This window comes from Caretta caretta, chromosome 17 (assembly GCF_965140235.1).
Source record: "Caretta caretta isolate rCarCar2 chromosome 17, rCarCar1.hap1, whole genome shotgun sequence".
In the NCBI taxonomy this organism is placed as follows: domain Eukaryota; kingdom Metazoa; phylum Chordata; order Testudines; family Cheloniidae; genus Caretta; species Caretta caretta.
In genome coordinates this window covers 19,101,163-19,118,389 of record NC_134222.1, presented here as the reverse complement: position 1 = coordinate 19,118,389, position 17,227 = coordinate 19,101,163, and the positions used below count along the sequence as shown (strand labels likewise).

General features: G+C 40.0%; 1 protein-coding gene across 6 annotated transcripts in view; it reads right to left on the bottom strand.

Annotated features, from left to right (window-relative positions):
* Positions 1 to 17,227, bottom strand: part of CUX1 (cut like homeobox 1) — a 398,832-nt gene that overhangs the window by 101,002 nt on the left and 280,603 nt on the right. For 3 of the 6 annotated variants that reach the window (XM_075120956.1, XM_048824335.2, XM_075120958.1), the window contains exons 12-20: positions 15,878 to 15,936; positions 12,507 to 12,555; positions 11,305 to 11,401; positions 9,593 to 10,264; positions 8,482 to 8,547; positions 6,957 to 7,058; positions 3,621 to 4,447; positions 1,087 to 1,252; positions 401 to 457 (exon numbers count right to left, since the gene is read on the bottom strand). In XM_075120956.1, coding sequence (XP_074977057.1) covers positions 401 to 457; positions 1,087 to 1,252; positions 3,621 to 4,447; positions 6,957 to 7,058; positions 8,482 to 8,547; positions 9,593 to 10,264; positions 11,305 to 11,401; positions 12,507 to 12,555; positions 15,878 to 15,936 — 2,095 coding nt within the window. The remainder of the gene's footprint in view (positions 1 to 400; positions 458 to 1,086; positions 1,253 to 3,620; positions 4,448 to 6,956; positions 7,059 to 8,481; positions 8,548 to 9,592; positions 10,265 to 11,304; positions 11,402 to 12,506; positions 12,556 to 15,877; positions 15,937 to 17,227) is intronic. The other 3 variants (XM_075120957.1, XM_075120959.1, XM_048824339.2) reach the window with 2 other exon arrangements.

The following is a 17,227-nucleotide window of genomic DNA, read 5'->3' as shown; positions in this document are numbered from 1 at the left end:
AAATTAGAAAGCTGGTTTAAAACCATAGCTGAGGGTGAAAAAAATATACCAACAAATAAGGCAGCTGAGGTATGTAGATCATATTACAAATGAAACGCTTATGTTTTACAGCCACTGTTACTTCTCAAATTGATATACTATGGTAAAAAAAAAAAATACAGTGTGAATGATCTCAGATCACAATCTTCCAGCCGAATGTATTCTGTTAAATGCTTGCATTTTCAAGATCTGCCATAGCAACACAGAGGGATGAGGAGTTAACTGTTAATAAAAAACCCTTAAGGTGCTCCTGCATGCTATAACAACAAAACACAAGAATCCTTTGGGCATCAAGGCAGCAGAAACAGAATAAAATGTAGTGAATTACTTTACAGCAAATCATTTGAAGCCAGTTGATTACCTGAGCTTGCACATCCCTGCTGTAGGGAATCCTGCAGTGATGTCACCGAGAGGAGGACTAAGTAAGAGAGAACAGTAAAATCAGGGAACAATAAAGGAGACTCCCAATCCACCAAACAAGGCAATAACTCCAATTCTAAATAGATTTAACAATTAGTCAAATGTTGATCTCAGTTACAACCAAGTGAAGGCAAAATCTGCCTTGGAATTACTAAAAACAACCACTAGATATTTGATACTTCTAAACAGTATAATAAAAACAATGGTAAAAAACAGAATTAGAACCACCACTTCCCTCTTTAAAAACTTAATTCTTTTATCTGGTTACATGGATCAAAATTCTTCAGAGAACTTTAGAAACAAGTAATTCCTATTAAAATGTGACTGAATTTAACTTTCACATTTTTCTAGTCATTTATCCAAAGTTGCTTGATTTATATGCTGTATTTATTCATAAACTCCATTATCTTAATTGGTAACTCATCATCTCCTGCTTACGACTTAAGCAGAAAACTAATCCTTCTGTGTAAAATCCCAGTGAGTCCCTTAACAACAGGTTGTGAAGTTGAGGTGGGCAATTCTACTTACACAAATGGCAGAGCTAACTTAAGAAAAAACTCTCGCTTACTGCAATTTAAAAATAATTCCTCTCCTTCAATGCCAACAACATAGTGGAATTTTAATTACCTTGTCCTTGTTGCTGTCCTTGTGCAGGCAGGACACACTGACCCAGCTCACCATTCAACCAGAGTTGCATGCGAATAAATGGTTCTCTGCCTTTTTGCGTCAATTTACTCCATGGCTTTGGCCTGGAGAGCATGTCACTGACACTCCCTTGAGATAGGCCCAACACCTGAAATGAAGCAACCAAGAATGGCATATTAGCACATTTTATTTCGGGGTGGGTAACTTCTGTGATATACTTCCTACCAGCATGTTGCTAATGTCACATGTATATTAATCATTAACCAGAAAGCACATGGGGAGCCTTCAGTTACAAATGCACATTTTATAAGTAAATGGAAATGTGTGTGTGTAAATATTGAGTTCAGGAAGGAGTATGTGTTCTTCCTACAGGAGAAAACACCTACAAGAGCACAGGGAGCTGCATAACACACTGTATAATGTAATGTCATCAGTTCTAACTGGAGAATCAGAGACCTGGTCCTAGCAGGTAAATAAAAACAGGAAACGATTTTCATGTATTTTGTTTTAAAATAAACATACCTGAAACTTTCAAATTTACCCATCAATTGTGCTAATCACTTAAATCTTTAACAGCTTCATTTTGTACACGTTAGCTCATCTTTAACAATGAACTGCAACTCTACACAATAGTTTAAGAGAGGAAGTGTAGACAATTAAAACTATAGGAGGAATGTAGATAGGCAGAATGTAATTAGCTGACCTGGAATTCAGCCAGGACACTTGAGTTTAACATCCATTGTTTTAGGAAAGCTCCATGGAATATCTAATGACCCCAAGTGGTCAAGCTCTTAGTTTTACAACCTATTTGAAACATGGTACTTGTAGTAGCATAATGTACCTAGTATCCTGCTGGGACATAGATTCAGTACCAAATCAGAAGGAATAGTGCCACCTGCTGCATCACCAACACCACTTCTTGTAGCTTTAGATGTTCCCTTGGTGGTCTTCCATCCAAGTAATGACCCAACCTGACTCTGCTGAGCTATGAGATCTGAGACCATTAGAACTCTGAGTGTTGTAGCTTCAGAATCCTACATTATACAAGACGTATATGCATCACCAAGGGCTCACTTAAAAAAAGATACTAATGCTAACTGGGAGGCTGGATACTTAAGGGCTAAGCAATGACTATATAAAGAATTCTTAACTAAAAATATAAGACTGAAGAGCAGAGAGAGTTCCAAATCCCCTTATATTATTTTTAAATATTAAATAAGAAATTTCAGGTTTCCGGAGTCCCTTAACCTTCACTTACAAAAATCTGTTGCAAGGATATTACTCAAATAGTCCATGAGTTCACTTTAGCGCAGTGGTCCCCAAACTTTTCAGGGTCACCCCCCCTTATCCAGTCCACACACCCCAGTTCCCCCAGGAGCCAGAGCCGCAGCTCTGGGGGGTGGTTAAGACTGGGGCTGCAGCTGGGGGGGCAGGAGGAGGATCTGGAGCCAGGAATGGAGCCAAGGCCAGGGGCCAAGGTTGGGGCTGTGGCAATGGGCTGAGGCTGCCCCACAGTTTGGGGACCACTGCATTAGTGTCTCAATATATGTTCCAACTTAAAATGAACGTAGTTGAGGAGTGTGACAGATATTACAACCACATGCAATATTGTTGGGGTCCATTTGTTTTAAACGAATAGTTTATATATATGACTGTGTTCTGCTTCACGGGACAGGGCTACCACAGCTCCTCCAGGAATTCGATCAGCCAGATTGTCATTTTCCCCTCCCCACCACCCCAATAGGTAAGTAAAGTCTCCTGGGGAAGCTTGCACATAATAGCTGAAACTAGATTCCCCAGAGACCAACAGACAAAGAAAGAACTTTTTGATAAATAGCCTGAGTTTAAACTGACTCAGGACCTTCTGTCTACGTGTGGGAGGGCAATCTTTGTGGAAGGGTTAGCAGGGACAGACCTACTAAGCCCTCATAAGACTGATGGGTGACCTCTGGTTAGTACATAGGAACTTTTACTGTTTTAGTATGTTTTTTTTTTCTGTATTGCTTGCATCTTAAGAATAAATGTGCTTGATTATAAAGAGCTGTGTAGTAACTTGTAACTACAGGCAATTATATATATGTTCATAACCTTTACAGAGAAAGGAAAGTGGAGACCCTGGCCTGTTTAGGTAGCCTGGCTTGCTGAGAATATTACAGCGAAGTACGGGAACTGTGTCCAAGAGGTGATGATTGGGAGCCAGAAACTGTTAAGTGGGTGTTCTTGGTGGACCACAGAGGGGGAATACACATGCAGTTGCCCTGAACTGTGAAAAGAAGAAATTAGGTTTGTGTTCGTACTGTAAGCTATTGAAGAAGCTTTACGTATAGAAGTTAGAAGCTAGAAAATCTGTGCAATGTCATAAGACACGACTCATACCTTTCACTTGTAAATGTATTTTGTAACTATTGAATGAAAAAGAAATGTTGTGCCTTTATGTGGCAGATTCCCATCCCCATGCATAACAATATAGCACTACATGTTTAAAGTGTTAGTGTAATGAAAAATCAGTTCTTTACCTTTTCCCCAAAGATCCTTTGGCAGATGCCATTCTTTGCTAGCTTTTCTTTGACCTGACGAGTTAGTTCTATTGTATCCACTTCCTGGTACATGTAAATCTCATACTGCTCAGGTGTCAATGGAGGAACTGAGGGTTTGGATGGCTTTGATATAGGTACAATAGGAGAGGAAGGAAGGGGGCTATTTTGTGGTGTCTCACTGCGGCTTGCCCCAGTAACGCTCAATTCAGAGCTCTGGGAATATGGAGATTCAGCATTTGGCCACTCCTTCCAGTATTCTGAAGAGGATGGTCCTTGGAGTTGGCTACGATCTGACCTTGTCTGGTTGCTGACCTTTTCTTTTCCACTGCTGGCTTCCTCGACCTTTGTATCTTCAGAAAGAGTGGTATTTCTTCTGTCATGCTGAACGGTGTTCCACCAATGGTCCTTCCAAACACTACTACGTCCCAATTCATTTTTAACATGCCTCAGCACACCCTGTGCAGAATCAGTTATTCCATGAAGCTCTAAAACTGGTGTTTCTTGGTGCTCCTTTTTTAGCCCAGAGAGGTTCTGCAATGCAGATATATTAGAATCCATGACAGCTGAATGTTTCTTCAGTGACAAGGCCAGTGGAGAATAACTGGAAACTGATGACATTGCAGGTGTAGATATTAGTTTTGGGGACAAGATGGAAATGTCGGCTTGAGACAAAGGTGTTGTTTTTAAGGCAGGTTCAAGGGCAGCCTGCTGTGCTTCCATTTCACGTCGGGCTTGTTGCAGAATGGATCGAATGGCCTCATCAGAATTGCCACTGCTAGATGCAGAAGGTGGCTGAGCCGGCTCAGCTGTGAAAACAAACCAAAGATGAAATGTAACACTTTTTATATAATATACACATTCTTCTAACATCAGTGTCACTGTAAATCTTTCCCAACAAACCTGTGAGGGAATAGACGGTCTGCAGTACATTTTTACATATATAAAATCTTATTTTCTCTAATCAAAGAAGATAATTTTCAAGAGTTATGCCCTGGAAAATATTTGCAGCCACACATGTGCACACACACACACAAACTGCATATGTATAACTGATATGCGTTGCAAACATTTCCGAATATATAGCTTTGAAAAACTGGCCCTATTTCCCTCTCCCCTCCCCTGCAAAACGTATACTTCCCCAAAAGTGACATTAACACTTCATGGTCCCAGCTACATTTACTTAAGCATTTGGTTCTCTATCTCCTCCAAATGAATCATGCACAAATAAAGTCCAGGTCATCCAGCTGCACTGCTAGTGTCCTGTTACAACAAAAATAATCTGGTATGGTTAATCCTTCTACTACCCAAAACAGAACTGGAAATTTGAAAACTCAAGGACTTTTACAACAAATTTAATTCCTTTCTTTCCCTGACTACTCAGCTTTCTCTCTCTCTTTTTCCAAACCACTGAATGAAATGTCACTAAAAAGAACACGATTATTCAACAGCTTTCAAAAATAAGCGTGATGTCCAGTCATAGTGGTCTGCATTGCCAAGCAGAAGCTCTAGGAAGAACTCTTGATCTCTACCCTGTATAGAGCCAATGGGCATCAAAGAAGAGACACAGAGTCCAACTGAAGGGTTTTAGTGGTGAATCAGTGCTGATATGGCCTTCTTCAGCCAACGTATGCAGCAGCAGAGGTTGAAATTCCAGAGGAGAGTCCAGTGTACTCTTCTGCAGGGTCAGGAGATTTGGTAGGGTGGTCCTGCATTTGGATTTATAGCAGTCTCCACTGAGACCTGAGTTGAAGATGAATTCCAAGGCTTAAAAATCCCATTATGGAGGTTGGGCAATGTGATGCACCTGATCTGACTAAAGGAGCTGTGCACTTCAAGAAGCGGCCATAAATGAAAATAAATAGGGTTAATATAATTATGATATTATCCTATAATAATACTGTGAGTCAGCTATGCATGTTTTCATTCTGCTACCCTCTGTCCCTTCTCCTTCATGCCCCACAAAATAAATCAGAAATAAGGACAAGGGAAAAAAGTTAACAGGGATGCCTCTTTTGCTTTAGCTAACTATTTCTCTCATAGGAAGTTTTAGGCTTAATTAATTAATGTCTGCAAAGCACTTTGAGATCCTCATATGAAGTGTGTTGCAGAAGAATATAGTAATTAATCTGTTTTAAATTACTGTATCTATTCCACATTTAGACACCTAATAACTTGTTCTGTTTATTAAAAACATCTTTCCATTACTCCTGCAGATATTTTTTGCCATGTGATTTGTTTTAATTTCAAAGCTGAATATCCAAAGTAATAAACCAACATTTATTTATAAAATTAAATTTAATGCAAAGCACTTTCTAGTGCAGTGCCAACTCCTTAAGTGGATATACAGAATTGGAGAATTAGGTAGAAAGTTTTGATAGCTGTCAAATGCATGGAAAATTACACAGTGGGAAGATAACCTGGACATGTGCATTGGAAAAGGAAACACTGTTTGAACTGGCATGACCATTTTGAAGCGCATTTTTAAAATCAGAAAATGGAAAGCAAATAAGCTCCAAGGAACAATTTACACCATGAAATAAAGCCCTGTAAAAGTCAGATTCAGGAATGATTGTGTTATAATCCCAATTCATGAGAAATATAGTGTGGTGAGAACATACTAATTAAGGATTAGCTCATGACTGGCCCCAACACAGGCATGCAGGGGAGTAAAATGGATTAAATTATCAACTATGGTGGGTCTTTTGCTGTTTGGTCAGATGTGGGGAAAAGAAGGGCAAGGCAGGAGCAGGAGAGGAATTGTGACCTTCCTTAGATATTTTTAAGGTCAGGCTTGACAAAGCCCTGGCTGGGATGATTTAGTTTGGGATTGGTCCTGCTTTGAGCAGGGGGCTGGACTAGATGACCTCCTGAGTCCCTTCCAACCCTGATATTCTATGATTCTATGACTTTTTCTAAAGGTTCTATCTAGCACTAAGGATATAAAGGGTTTCAGAGTAACAGCCGTGTTAGTCTGTATTCGCAAAAAAAAAAGGAGTACTTGTGGCACCTTAGAGACTAACCAATTTATTTGAGCATAAGCTTTCATGAGCTACAGCTCAGTGAGCTGTAGCTCATGAAAGCTTATGCTCAAATAAATTGGTTAGTCTCTAAGGTGCCACAAGTACTCCTTTTATTTTTAAGGATATAAAGTAAAACTTAATATATATTATGTACATGAACCCCTCCTCACTCCAAAGAAACAGCTCTGCAAAAATATGTTCAAGATTTTAAGAACATAATTAACCAGAAAGCTCATGATAATTGTTTTAATTAAATTCTGAAGTAAAAGGAACAAGAGACAAAGTGAGCCTGTACCTGTTTTCTGTACTTGCAGCTCCCTTTTGGCTTGTTCTAGAATGGATTTGATGGCTTCATCAGAGCCAGTCTCTGTGGTTCGGATTCTTGTGGTGATGTTACCTGAAGAGTAGAAGGAAACTAAGGACGTTAAGCAATCTTTTTAGCAAACACCGAGTGTAACGCCTGCAATTCATTCCGAGAACAGTTTGCAGAGGTGCTTGTAAGCACTCATTGGGAGGATTTTAAGATTTATTGACCTTCACTAGTACTGGAAACTCCATTCTTTTCAAGAAATTTCCTCTGCTTGAAAATACACGGTATATTACCATTCAGCAGCAGCTACGGGATAACTTTAATATATAAATAGTAGAAGAATCAGTAGGTCATAGAATCAGTAGGTCATGTACTCAGTGTCAAGTACTACACAAATTGTACTATCCAGCAGGAATTTAAAAAAAATCTTGAGTCTATTCCCTTCTTCGGGGGAGCTAAAAATGTGATGGCATGAACCACTTATAAAATATCACATTAGCTGGTTTGACCCTGTATGAGATCTGAGTACACTGTACATTTTATTCCAGATTGGAATCTAAAACAGAGAACATTGGATATAAGAACGCAATATTTATTCTAGTTTATTTTACCTCTCCAGGTTGTCAAAACAATAGGAGAAATACATTTTTAAGTGTTGATAACCCTTAAGATATTCCCCAACAATAAAAGGCTTATTTCTTGTTTTTAAAGCAAAGAAAGACAGAAAGAAAATTCCTAATGATTTTGAAGATTACTTCTGTTGAGTGCATTTTTCATCATGTAGTAATGCTCTATAAATGATCTACATATATCACTAACAGGGCCCACATAATTTTCGACCAGAAACAAAACAAATATTTTAGGGTTGGTTTTCTTTTTTATTTTGCCATCTTGCTAAAAGCAAAATTCTGTCATTGGTCTGAAACAAGGCAAAAAAGTTGATACTTAAATAGCAGCTCCTACTTCTTCAATTAGTAGTTTACTGATCTGATCTTCAATGAAAGCTTTGTCCAGGCTTTTTCACATATTATGCTAAGGTAAGTTCTACACCATTTCAAGAGCAACTTGTAGTGTATTTGTCAACATGTAATCAAAATCCTAGGAGCAGAACAGTACCCGTAGTACGGATGAAATACTTTTACCTATTTGTGAAGGAATTACTTAATATTGGGTAACTTTCTTGCTTGGAAGCCACAAGGAAGACAGCCAAACAGTATCTCAGTAGTTTTAATTATTTGTAATGCCACTTCTATCACTTATCTCTTTTTATATACATACATATTTGGATGGGGTATGGAGGCAGTATCCAAAACATGTTAAGTTAGTATGGTAGTGGTGGAATTAGAAAAAGTGAAGTGTTCTTGTAACCCATGGTTTGTTTTATACTTACTGTTTTTCCATCAGATTCCAGGCCAGAATCAAACTGCACAGCTTTAAGGAAACGCACAGCTAGAGCACACTCCATTTTCTAGATATTAACTGCAAAGAAAAACACCTGCCTGTGACGTACCTTCAGACCCATTTCTTCGTTTCGGTACTTCCTGAAATAGTCTGTTCAGGTTCTGGCCTGGATTCTCTGTTGAAAAACAAGTTTGGTAAGAATAAAACAATCAGGGGATGATTGTGCTGACATCATGGGCTGTGTGACATGAAAAGATAGCTGCCTATCACTAAATACAAGGGTTCAAGCTTCTCCTAAACCCTTTGAGTCTTTGTCCAAGCATTAGAGGAGCAGGCTACTTTGAAAGAAGTAAGGCTGACTGATTTGTTAATAAAAATTACATCTATATACAGAATAGAAGTTAGATAGATATAAATAAATGTCTAAAGATGAGTAGATAAACCTCCCAAGTATAATCATCAAAGGGAAGAACAAATTATAAATGTAATGACGTTCGTTTTCATTTAAACAACATCTGTGGAAATGCTGCCTATTCTTTCAACTATTTCTAGGTTTTTAACAGCTTTCTTTTCATTTTCTTAAATGCAAGCTTTAGTGTTTATTTAAAATTAATCACACTGACATGAAAGTGAATGTTACTTCTTAAGATTTTCTACATAAATAAGCAAAGCTGCTTTAAAATCTGGGTTAATTTTTTTTGTGAAACTAATGATCTTATGCATCACCCATATAATTTTTTCAAGACACACAGGAAAAATTGCCACCAGAGTTACTAAGGGCACAATAAACATATGTTCTCTGCAAATAATCCCTACTATAATTTTGGAGGTAGATGTGGTGGCTGATGTTCTTGAGAGCTACTTTTCACTCAATGTTTCATTCCAATATCAGGCTATTCTCAATTAAGACAGGCTTTAATATACCAGCTCTTCACTCTTTCCAACAAAAATCAATCCAGTCCAGAGTATAAAGAAAATCTCTGCTTCTCAGTGTCAAACATACTATACTGTGTAACTGCTGGAAAACAATGTAGTTGAAAATTAGATTTAGAAAAGTTATGTTTTGTAGAGCATACGTTCCTGCACCGTAGCTCTGTAAAACAGTAAGGTGAAAAACAATTCTGTTGCACAAACGGCCTAGCAGGAGAAAAGTTTTCACTGGTTTGCATATTCATAGTCCAAGAGACCAAAGTTTAAATCAGTTAGTAAACAGAACTTACCTCTTTGTCTACCCTGGATGCTGCGTAGCGCCAGGATGTTCTGCTCATCTGAGAGGAACTGCTTCATCTTGTGAAATGGCTCCTTGCCTCTCACAGTCAGTTTATTCCATGGCTTTGGCCGGGCTAGTATCTCGCTCACAGACCCTTGTGACAGTCCCAAGACATAATGTCCAAATATCCGCTGTCCAATATTGTGCTTGATCAATTGCTCTTTCACCTGACGTGCAATTTCTGCTGTGTCTATCTCCTCGCCTTCGGAGATGCTCCCAGCGCTTTCTGACTGGCTGGGAGATGGGGCCATGCCATTAACATCCGGACTTTGCTGTAATGGACTTTGGGAAGATATGGAGTTTGTGCTGTAAGGACCTGTTGAAAAAATCATGCTTGTGCTTCCTGCTTCCTGCATTGCCTTGGAGTAGAAGGACTGCATTAGCTGTCGCTGGAGGAGAGAGTTTAGTGCAAATTTTCCTGTGGAGGCCAGGGGTAAGCTGGGGCTTGCCAAGGATGAGCTGAAAAAGTCTTGACTTAAACCCGTTGGTGAGAACTGGTGTGTACCATTAGTATTGGAAGCCTGCTCCCCTGTGTTGCGGAGCAACTGAGAAGAAGGGGAGGCCGGCAAGGTTGCAGGACGCTGACTCTCAGGCTGGTCTTTCCCTTTTCTCCTGGCTGACCCTACAAGGAAGGTCAAACATAATGCATTATGGGGGATTAAAAAGGGAAAAACCAAGATAAAATGCAAAGTTTGCCCCACAAAAGGGAAAAAGTGCAGTTTTTACAAGGGCCAATGAGGTGGTGGTTTGTTTTTTATTAATTTAAATTTTAATATGCCAAACAAGGCCCCCAAAACAAACAACATGCATTTCATGTTTGCACCTTTCTTGTATGTTGCAGCCTGGAGAATCCCCCTTACAAACTCTAAAACTAAAACAATTACATGAAGTGCAGTTATACAATTAATATAAAGTCAATTACAAACAGCAAGTTTCTTTAGCGTCTCTTATTCAAGACATTACTCAGTGGATTTGGCTGAACCTAATGCAGCAAACATTTACATTTTGGAACAAATCAATTTAATTAAAGAAATCACGTTTAAGTGGATGCAACAAAGATTGCTCAGTTAAAGTCATATACATTTCAGAATGTAGGAAACCCCAGTGCCAATGACAACTTTTAATTGTACCAGCAGCAAAAACCATAAGCATTAAAGTTTCTGGAAATTCCATGACTCCACCATTTAAAAAGTTTGCACAGAAAATGTAAAATACCCACATTAGGAAAGCTAATAAAGACACAGCTATTTCAGTATTTGTTTTTTAAACTGATCTGATCATGAAAATATCTAAGCATATTAGATAGGAGGATTATTGTATTCTACATGCAAACACTTGGCTTTACATTTGTGTGTGTTGGGGGGGAGGGGACAGAGCTTTTTGCGCCACTGCTGAATTTGTTACCGAAACTGAAACCAGCCTTGAATGCTACCATTTGGTACATCCTACAATGCCTCTCTTTTCTAACCTTCAGAGCAGCTCTCAGGTCTTTAAGTCTTTATTCTATTATCCAGCCCATACAATGGCAAAATCAAACATTATTCAAGGTCCTTGTTGTCCATTAATCTTTCTGTCACACACTAGCTTGGACTCTCTCATCTCACATTCACTCTCCTTTTCCCCCCAGATAGTAAAGTATCACAGCAGAAAATCACAACCTACCGCTCAGGTCACTATTAGTGATACGCAGTGTGGCGTTCTCAGACTGCAATGAGCGATTTTTCTCCAGCAGCAACACCTCCAGTGGTTTGGATGCATCCTAAAGACAGTCAAAACATGAGGTTTGCTTCCAGGTTAGCCATGAAGGTATTAAACAATTTAAGAAGGTCATTCAACTATTGTGAAAGAATTCAGGAGGAGGAAGAAAGCACTTGCCTTTGCTATGACTGACGCTGTAGAATTCATCGTGTATATATGTATGTGAATGTTCAGATTCCTATACATGCTACTCAACAGCTATGCTGCCTAATTTTCAATGTAAATCACTCATCAACTCGGTGTTTGTTTGTTTAAGTGTTCTGTTAATCATTTTGTTACTATTACCTACTTTTTTATTTGTCTTTAAATTGTGCTGGTATCGTTTCCAATGAAAAACTAAAAAGCTGTTTTAATTGAAGAAGTATTAGTTAAGATTATATTTCTTCTTCCTGGACCACTCCAGTACACTGGCATTATATACTTCCTTGAAATGCTGTGTGTTTCAGTGCAAACAGACCATATGATCATAAATTAAATCAGTTACAAAAAGTGGCCATTTACCTTCCACTAAATATCTAACCCTTGATCATTAAAAAGTAATCCTTTTTACACGTGGTATATTGATATTCAGTTTGGATTTCAGAAGCAGGAATCCAATTCATAACCTTTGATCTTAAGTGAGATTAATATACTAGAGTATTAGAAGTTTCTACTCCTTTCTCACTGTTCTCAGCTTGTTTTCTTTTGTGAATGGTATAGCCAAGCCTTTTCAATATTTAAAAATTACTGAACAAGGTTTTCAGCCGATTATTAGTTCAATAAATATCCAAGTTTCAATTTAATTGTGTGCCAATGCAGCATCTTAAAAAGACTCAGTTTTATAATATTCAGGTTATTCACTCAAACACCACCTGTAATGTCATTCTTTGCCCTTGACCACTTGAAGGAAATGTAATTAACAGGCAAAAAATGTTCAATTCAGCTTTAAAAGAAGAGGCTTGAGAAGCCAATGATCAACTTGTGTACCACAATATTTTATGGACACTTAAGAGCCTGTAGTTTACAGATCAACAGGAAATTGTTCGTGCTTGCCCTAGATAACACAAAAATAATATTCACTAACTGAACTGGAGAAAGGATTAAGAAAACAAAAGTAGATTCAGTACCTGTGCACCAGAGCCCTCAGAGGGTGCAAATTCCACGGACTTCAGTATACTGTAAAGGGTGAAAAAATGAGTTATTTTCTATTTCTTCCTTTCATAACAGTTCCACTAATGAGCATTTAACATTATAATTTCCTACTCTCCAGGAACACTATAAGTGAGAACTTTAACAACTTTCCTTGCAGTAATATAATCTGATAATGAATACAGAAAAACTATTCCAACTAGTTATTGGATAAGAAAATTTTCTCAAGCGTCATCTAATTCATTCTATATACAATCCCACCAGGCCAGTTTAGAGCATAAACTTAAAGGTTAATAAGGATATAACATTTTAAGCTGTCAGAAACAATATAAATTTATCTGTGAAGCTTGAAGGGAATGAGAAACTTATAACAAAGCAACAAAACAGGGGATATCACCATAACAGTTCTAATACTGTATATAAAATACACCAGCTTGCATATAAAAATATGCACAAATTATTTTTCTGACCAATGCACTACAGCCTAAAAGGCAGTTCTTCATTTTAATAACCTTCCATTCTACAGCATGGGGAAGACTGATTGTTCAGTATTTCTTAAGATACATGAAAGAGCCAGACATAAAACTTATAGAGCACTTTTTATGTATAAAGCATATTAGAAATATTTAATCTTCAGAAGAGCTGTGTGAGGTAGTTCAGAATAAGCACTATCATTTTACAGAAGGGGAATCTAAGTCACAGAAAGGTTAGGCGAATATTTGAAGATGTATCCACTGATTCTGGGTGCCACATTAACACAATCAGAGTCTGGAAATCAGGCTATAGGTGTCTAAAGTTGGGGACACAGAGTCAGAGGCGCCCAAAATTAGTGGACACTTTTGAAAATGTTGGTTTTAGTGAATTATGCAACTACAGAGGGTCTTCCTCTACCACTCCGAATTATAGGAGCGTTTGCACCTCCTGCATTAGAAGTTGCTCATGAGAAGGGTCACTGAAGAGGGACGGGAAAGGTGAGTGGAAAGGCGGGAGGGAACAGAATTGGAGAGAACATCCCAATTCTACCATGCTCAAGACCCATTGGCCTGACGTGATATGTGCCCAGGCATGGTAGAAATGGGACAGATGATTCACAAAGGGAGCGGAAGGATCCGGGATCTGAACTGGTGCGCTGCCCCCCAGGCGCACCTTCAAAAGTTTGGCTTGGAGGCTGAGGGCTGCTTCACTGAGCCTTGGCCCTGGTTAGAGGAGGACTGAGAGGACCTCCGTCTGTTACTCCTGTCCCGCTTCCTGCAGCTTAAATTGCTTCCTTTAGGGGGCTGGCAAATGAAGCCTCAAGGACTTCAGAGTTGCCCGCGAGTCTTTCAGGCTATGGAGCCTAGTGTCTGTTTGCTCCGAGAAGAGCTCTAAATAGTCAAAAGGCAAATCCTGAATAGTCCATTGGACCTCATGCAGGAGTCCCAACACTTGAAGCCATGAGCTCCTTCTCATGGCTGTCACAGTTGCCACAGTATTGGTTGCTGAGTTCAGCGAATCTAGGGAGGCCTGTAAGAAGGTCCTCGTGATGACCTTGCCTTCCTCCAGGACAGGAGCAAACTCCAAACGGGAGTCTGCCGGCAGCAGTTCCTGAAACTTGGACAGTATGTTCTAGGAATTAAAGCTATAGCAGCTAAGGACTGCCTGCTGCTTGGCAATGCAAAGCTGGAGCCCCTGGTAGAATGCACCTTCCTACTGAAGAGATCCAGCTTCTTCACCTCCTTGGACTTAGGAGTCAGCCCCGGTTGTCCCTGCCTTTCCTTTTGGTTGGCAGCCTCCAGCACCAGAGTGCCCAGGCAGAGAATAAGTAAACAGATACTCATACACTTTGGAGGCCACAAAATATTTCCTCTCCACCCCTTTCGCTGTGGGGGAAGAGAGGCAGGCATTTGCCACAATGCCTTAGTGGTGTTATGGATAGTCTTAATGAGGAACAAAGCCACCCTCGAGGGATCTTCAGGGACCAGAATGTCAACCATAGGGTCGGTCTCCTCCAACACCTCCTCTGTCTGTATGCTCAAATTTTGAGCCACCCTCTTGAGCAACTCTTGATGTGCGCTCTTGTCCCTGACAGGCAGTGGTGGAAGTACCCAACATCATTTCATCCAGGGAAGATGACGGTCAGGAAGACCTGGTGCCCCCGTGGGCATCTTCCTCTTGTTCACAGATCCTCTTGTGCCAAAATGCCCTGTGCAGTGCCAGGAGTGGTGCTGGTTTCCAGGCCTGTGCACATCTCGATACCAGCTCTGGTGCCAGGTCACACAGTGGCCTCAGTGCCAGCCTGCATGCCCATCTCCTGCCCTGGCACAGGTTTCCAGACTACAGATGTCAATGATGATGGGACCCATGTCTCCAAACTCACTGACAAGACATACCCCGCTGGTGCCTCCTCACTCCACCACCTTAGTGGGAAAGCGACCTCTGTCTGTCTTCTTTCTCTAGTGCGGCACCAGTGAATGGGAGAGGTGCTGGACACTCGCATCAGAGGAGGTCTTAGGTGGCGGGGAATGGCGGTGCCGAGGGTCCCTGGAGCCTGAGTCCTTTCTTGGTGCTGCGGCCTCTCTTACCGATGCTGGTGCACTTCGCACCGAAGTGCTGGCCCTGGGGTCGGACGCCACCCGTGCTGGCTTTGGACAAAGGGCCGACTCCATGACAAATAGTTTCAGCCTAAAGTCCCTCTCCTTTTTGGTCCTTGGGCAGAAGTCTCTGCAGCTCTTACACTTGTCCGTTTGATGGGCTTCCCCCAAGCACTTCAGACAGGAGTCATGTGGATCTCCCTTTGGCATAGGCTTCAGACAGGACCTGCACGGTTTGAAACCCTGGGACCACGGCATGCCCCGGTCCCCGGGATGGGAAACGTGGTTGGGAGGGGGAACCCCCAACTGAAATGTACCGAAATCTAACTAAACTGCTTGAACTAACACACACTACGTTTTTTTAACTATTTACAGGTAAAATGAGAAAAAAGTCCACTAGGGGATCGCTTGCTGTTAGCAAGAGAGAAGCTGCTCCAACGACCGTCACTAGCGGTAAGAAGGAACTGAAGAGGCAGCGCCATGAAGGTGTGACTCCAGGGGGCTCCATGGCCGACCCGATGGGTACCACTAGGGGGTAAACCTTCCAGTGAATGTGCATGCGGCACGAGCACACCTACTTGGAATCGACATGAGCAATCTCTCGAAGATGAACAATTGTACTGGGCTCTGAATGCAATTTGAGCCAAAACTGTACTTCCTTGCTTTTTGTGGTTTTGAGTTATTCTTGATTGTTCCAAGAACACAGATTTTTGGCTTCATTTAACAAGCATTGTTAATCTACGGTTTGTGAAGAAATTATGTAAGCATTTAACACTTACTTTAATTCTTTCTTAACCTCTTCATAGTCAGCCTGTGTTTTCAGTTTTTCTTCCAGTTGCTTAAAAAAAAAGAAAAGAAAAGAGAAATGTAATTATTTGGATGCGGGGGAGAGGTAAACTTTCAAAATAGTCTTTAAATTATTTCTTTGATACAGCAAAGAGTGTATGAGTCAGGAGTTACTACTGTTACCTAATTTACATATAATAGAAAACAAACTATACATAATTACATTAAACCAAATTATTGTCGATGCGCTTTTCCTTGTTTACAGAGCGCCAAGCATTGTACAACTGACAATTGGTTTGTAACTGTACTGCATTACACAAACGTTAAAATTTTCACAAAGCTATTAAAGTAAAAAACAAGAGTAGTATTTTGGAATATGCTGTACTGCTACTGTATAGTCTTGTCTACAAGAAGAAAAGAGTTCAAGAAGCTATTGACCAGAATGCCTTAGGCTTGCAACACTTATTCAATGCCTTGTGTCCAAACAAAACAGCTTGTAGCAAGTGGTTTTACAAGCATTACTTATTGAAATAACTAATATGATTATACACTGAAGAGGAACCAATAAGACTGCACCACTGAGACTTGCTGAGCAGATCTTTTGCTCAAGTCTGGCTAATCTTTTGCAATCTTAATGGTTTGTCTTCAGTGCTGAGAAGAGGCCACAAGCACTGACCCTCCTTACACAACCCATAATGCAATGTCACACATGTGAACATTACCCAAAATCCCCTGTTCTCAACATCAGTGCTCAGCACTGTAGGATAAATGCTCCAGGAATCCTAAACTGTAGTGTTATGATTTTTGCCAACTATGCTGATGCCACATTACTGGTCGACACTGTACAAACAAAGAACAAAAAAAGATAGTCCCTGCCCCAAAAGAGCTTACAATCGAAACAGTTTCCTTCCTTAGTACAGACACAGCCTAGCTACACAAGAGAACAACAAGAGAATTTCTTGGGCTTACAACTTCCACAGACAAGTTGGGGTTGGTTCTGCTTTACTTGACTGGCTTAATTTTTGTTCAGCTCATTGATCCAAAATGATAATAGGTATCTGAAGAAAGAATACACACACTCCTCCCCCTGCAACATTGACAGCAGCAGCGCATTTCTGAAGCATGACACAATCAAAGTCAATATATTTACAGCAACAAAGTATAAGGTGGCATGAGATAAACATGTGCCAACTTTTTATGCATTGAAAATTTCTGATGGTAACATCTGCACAGAATCCAAAATCTCACTGAATGTCAAACTACTTTCACTGAAGAAAAATCTAGAGTAACAAGAAAAGGCATGAAACAAGCTTAACAAGTAAAACAATAAAGAGAAACATAAC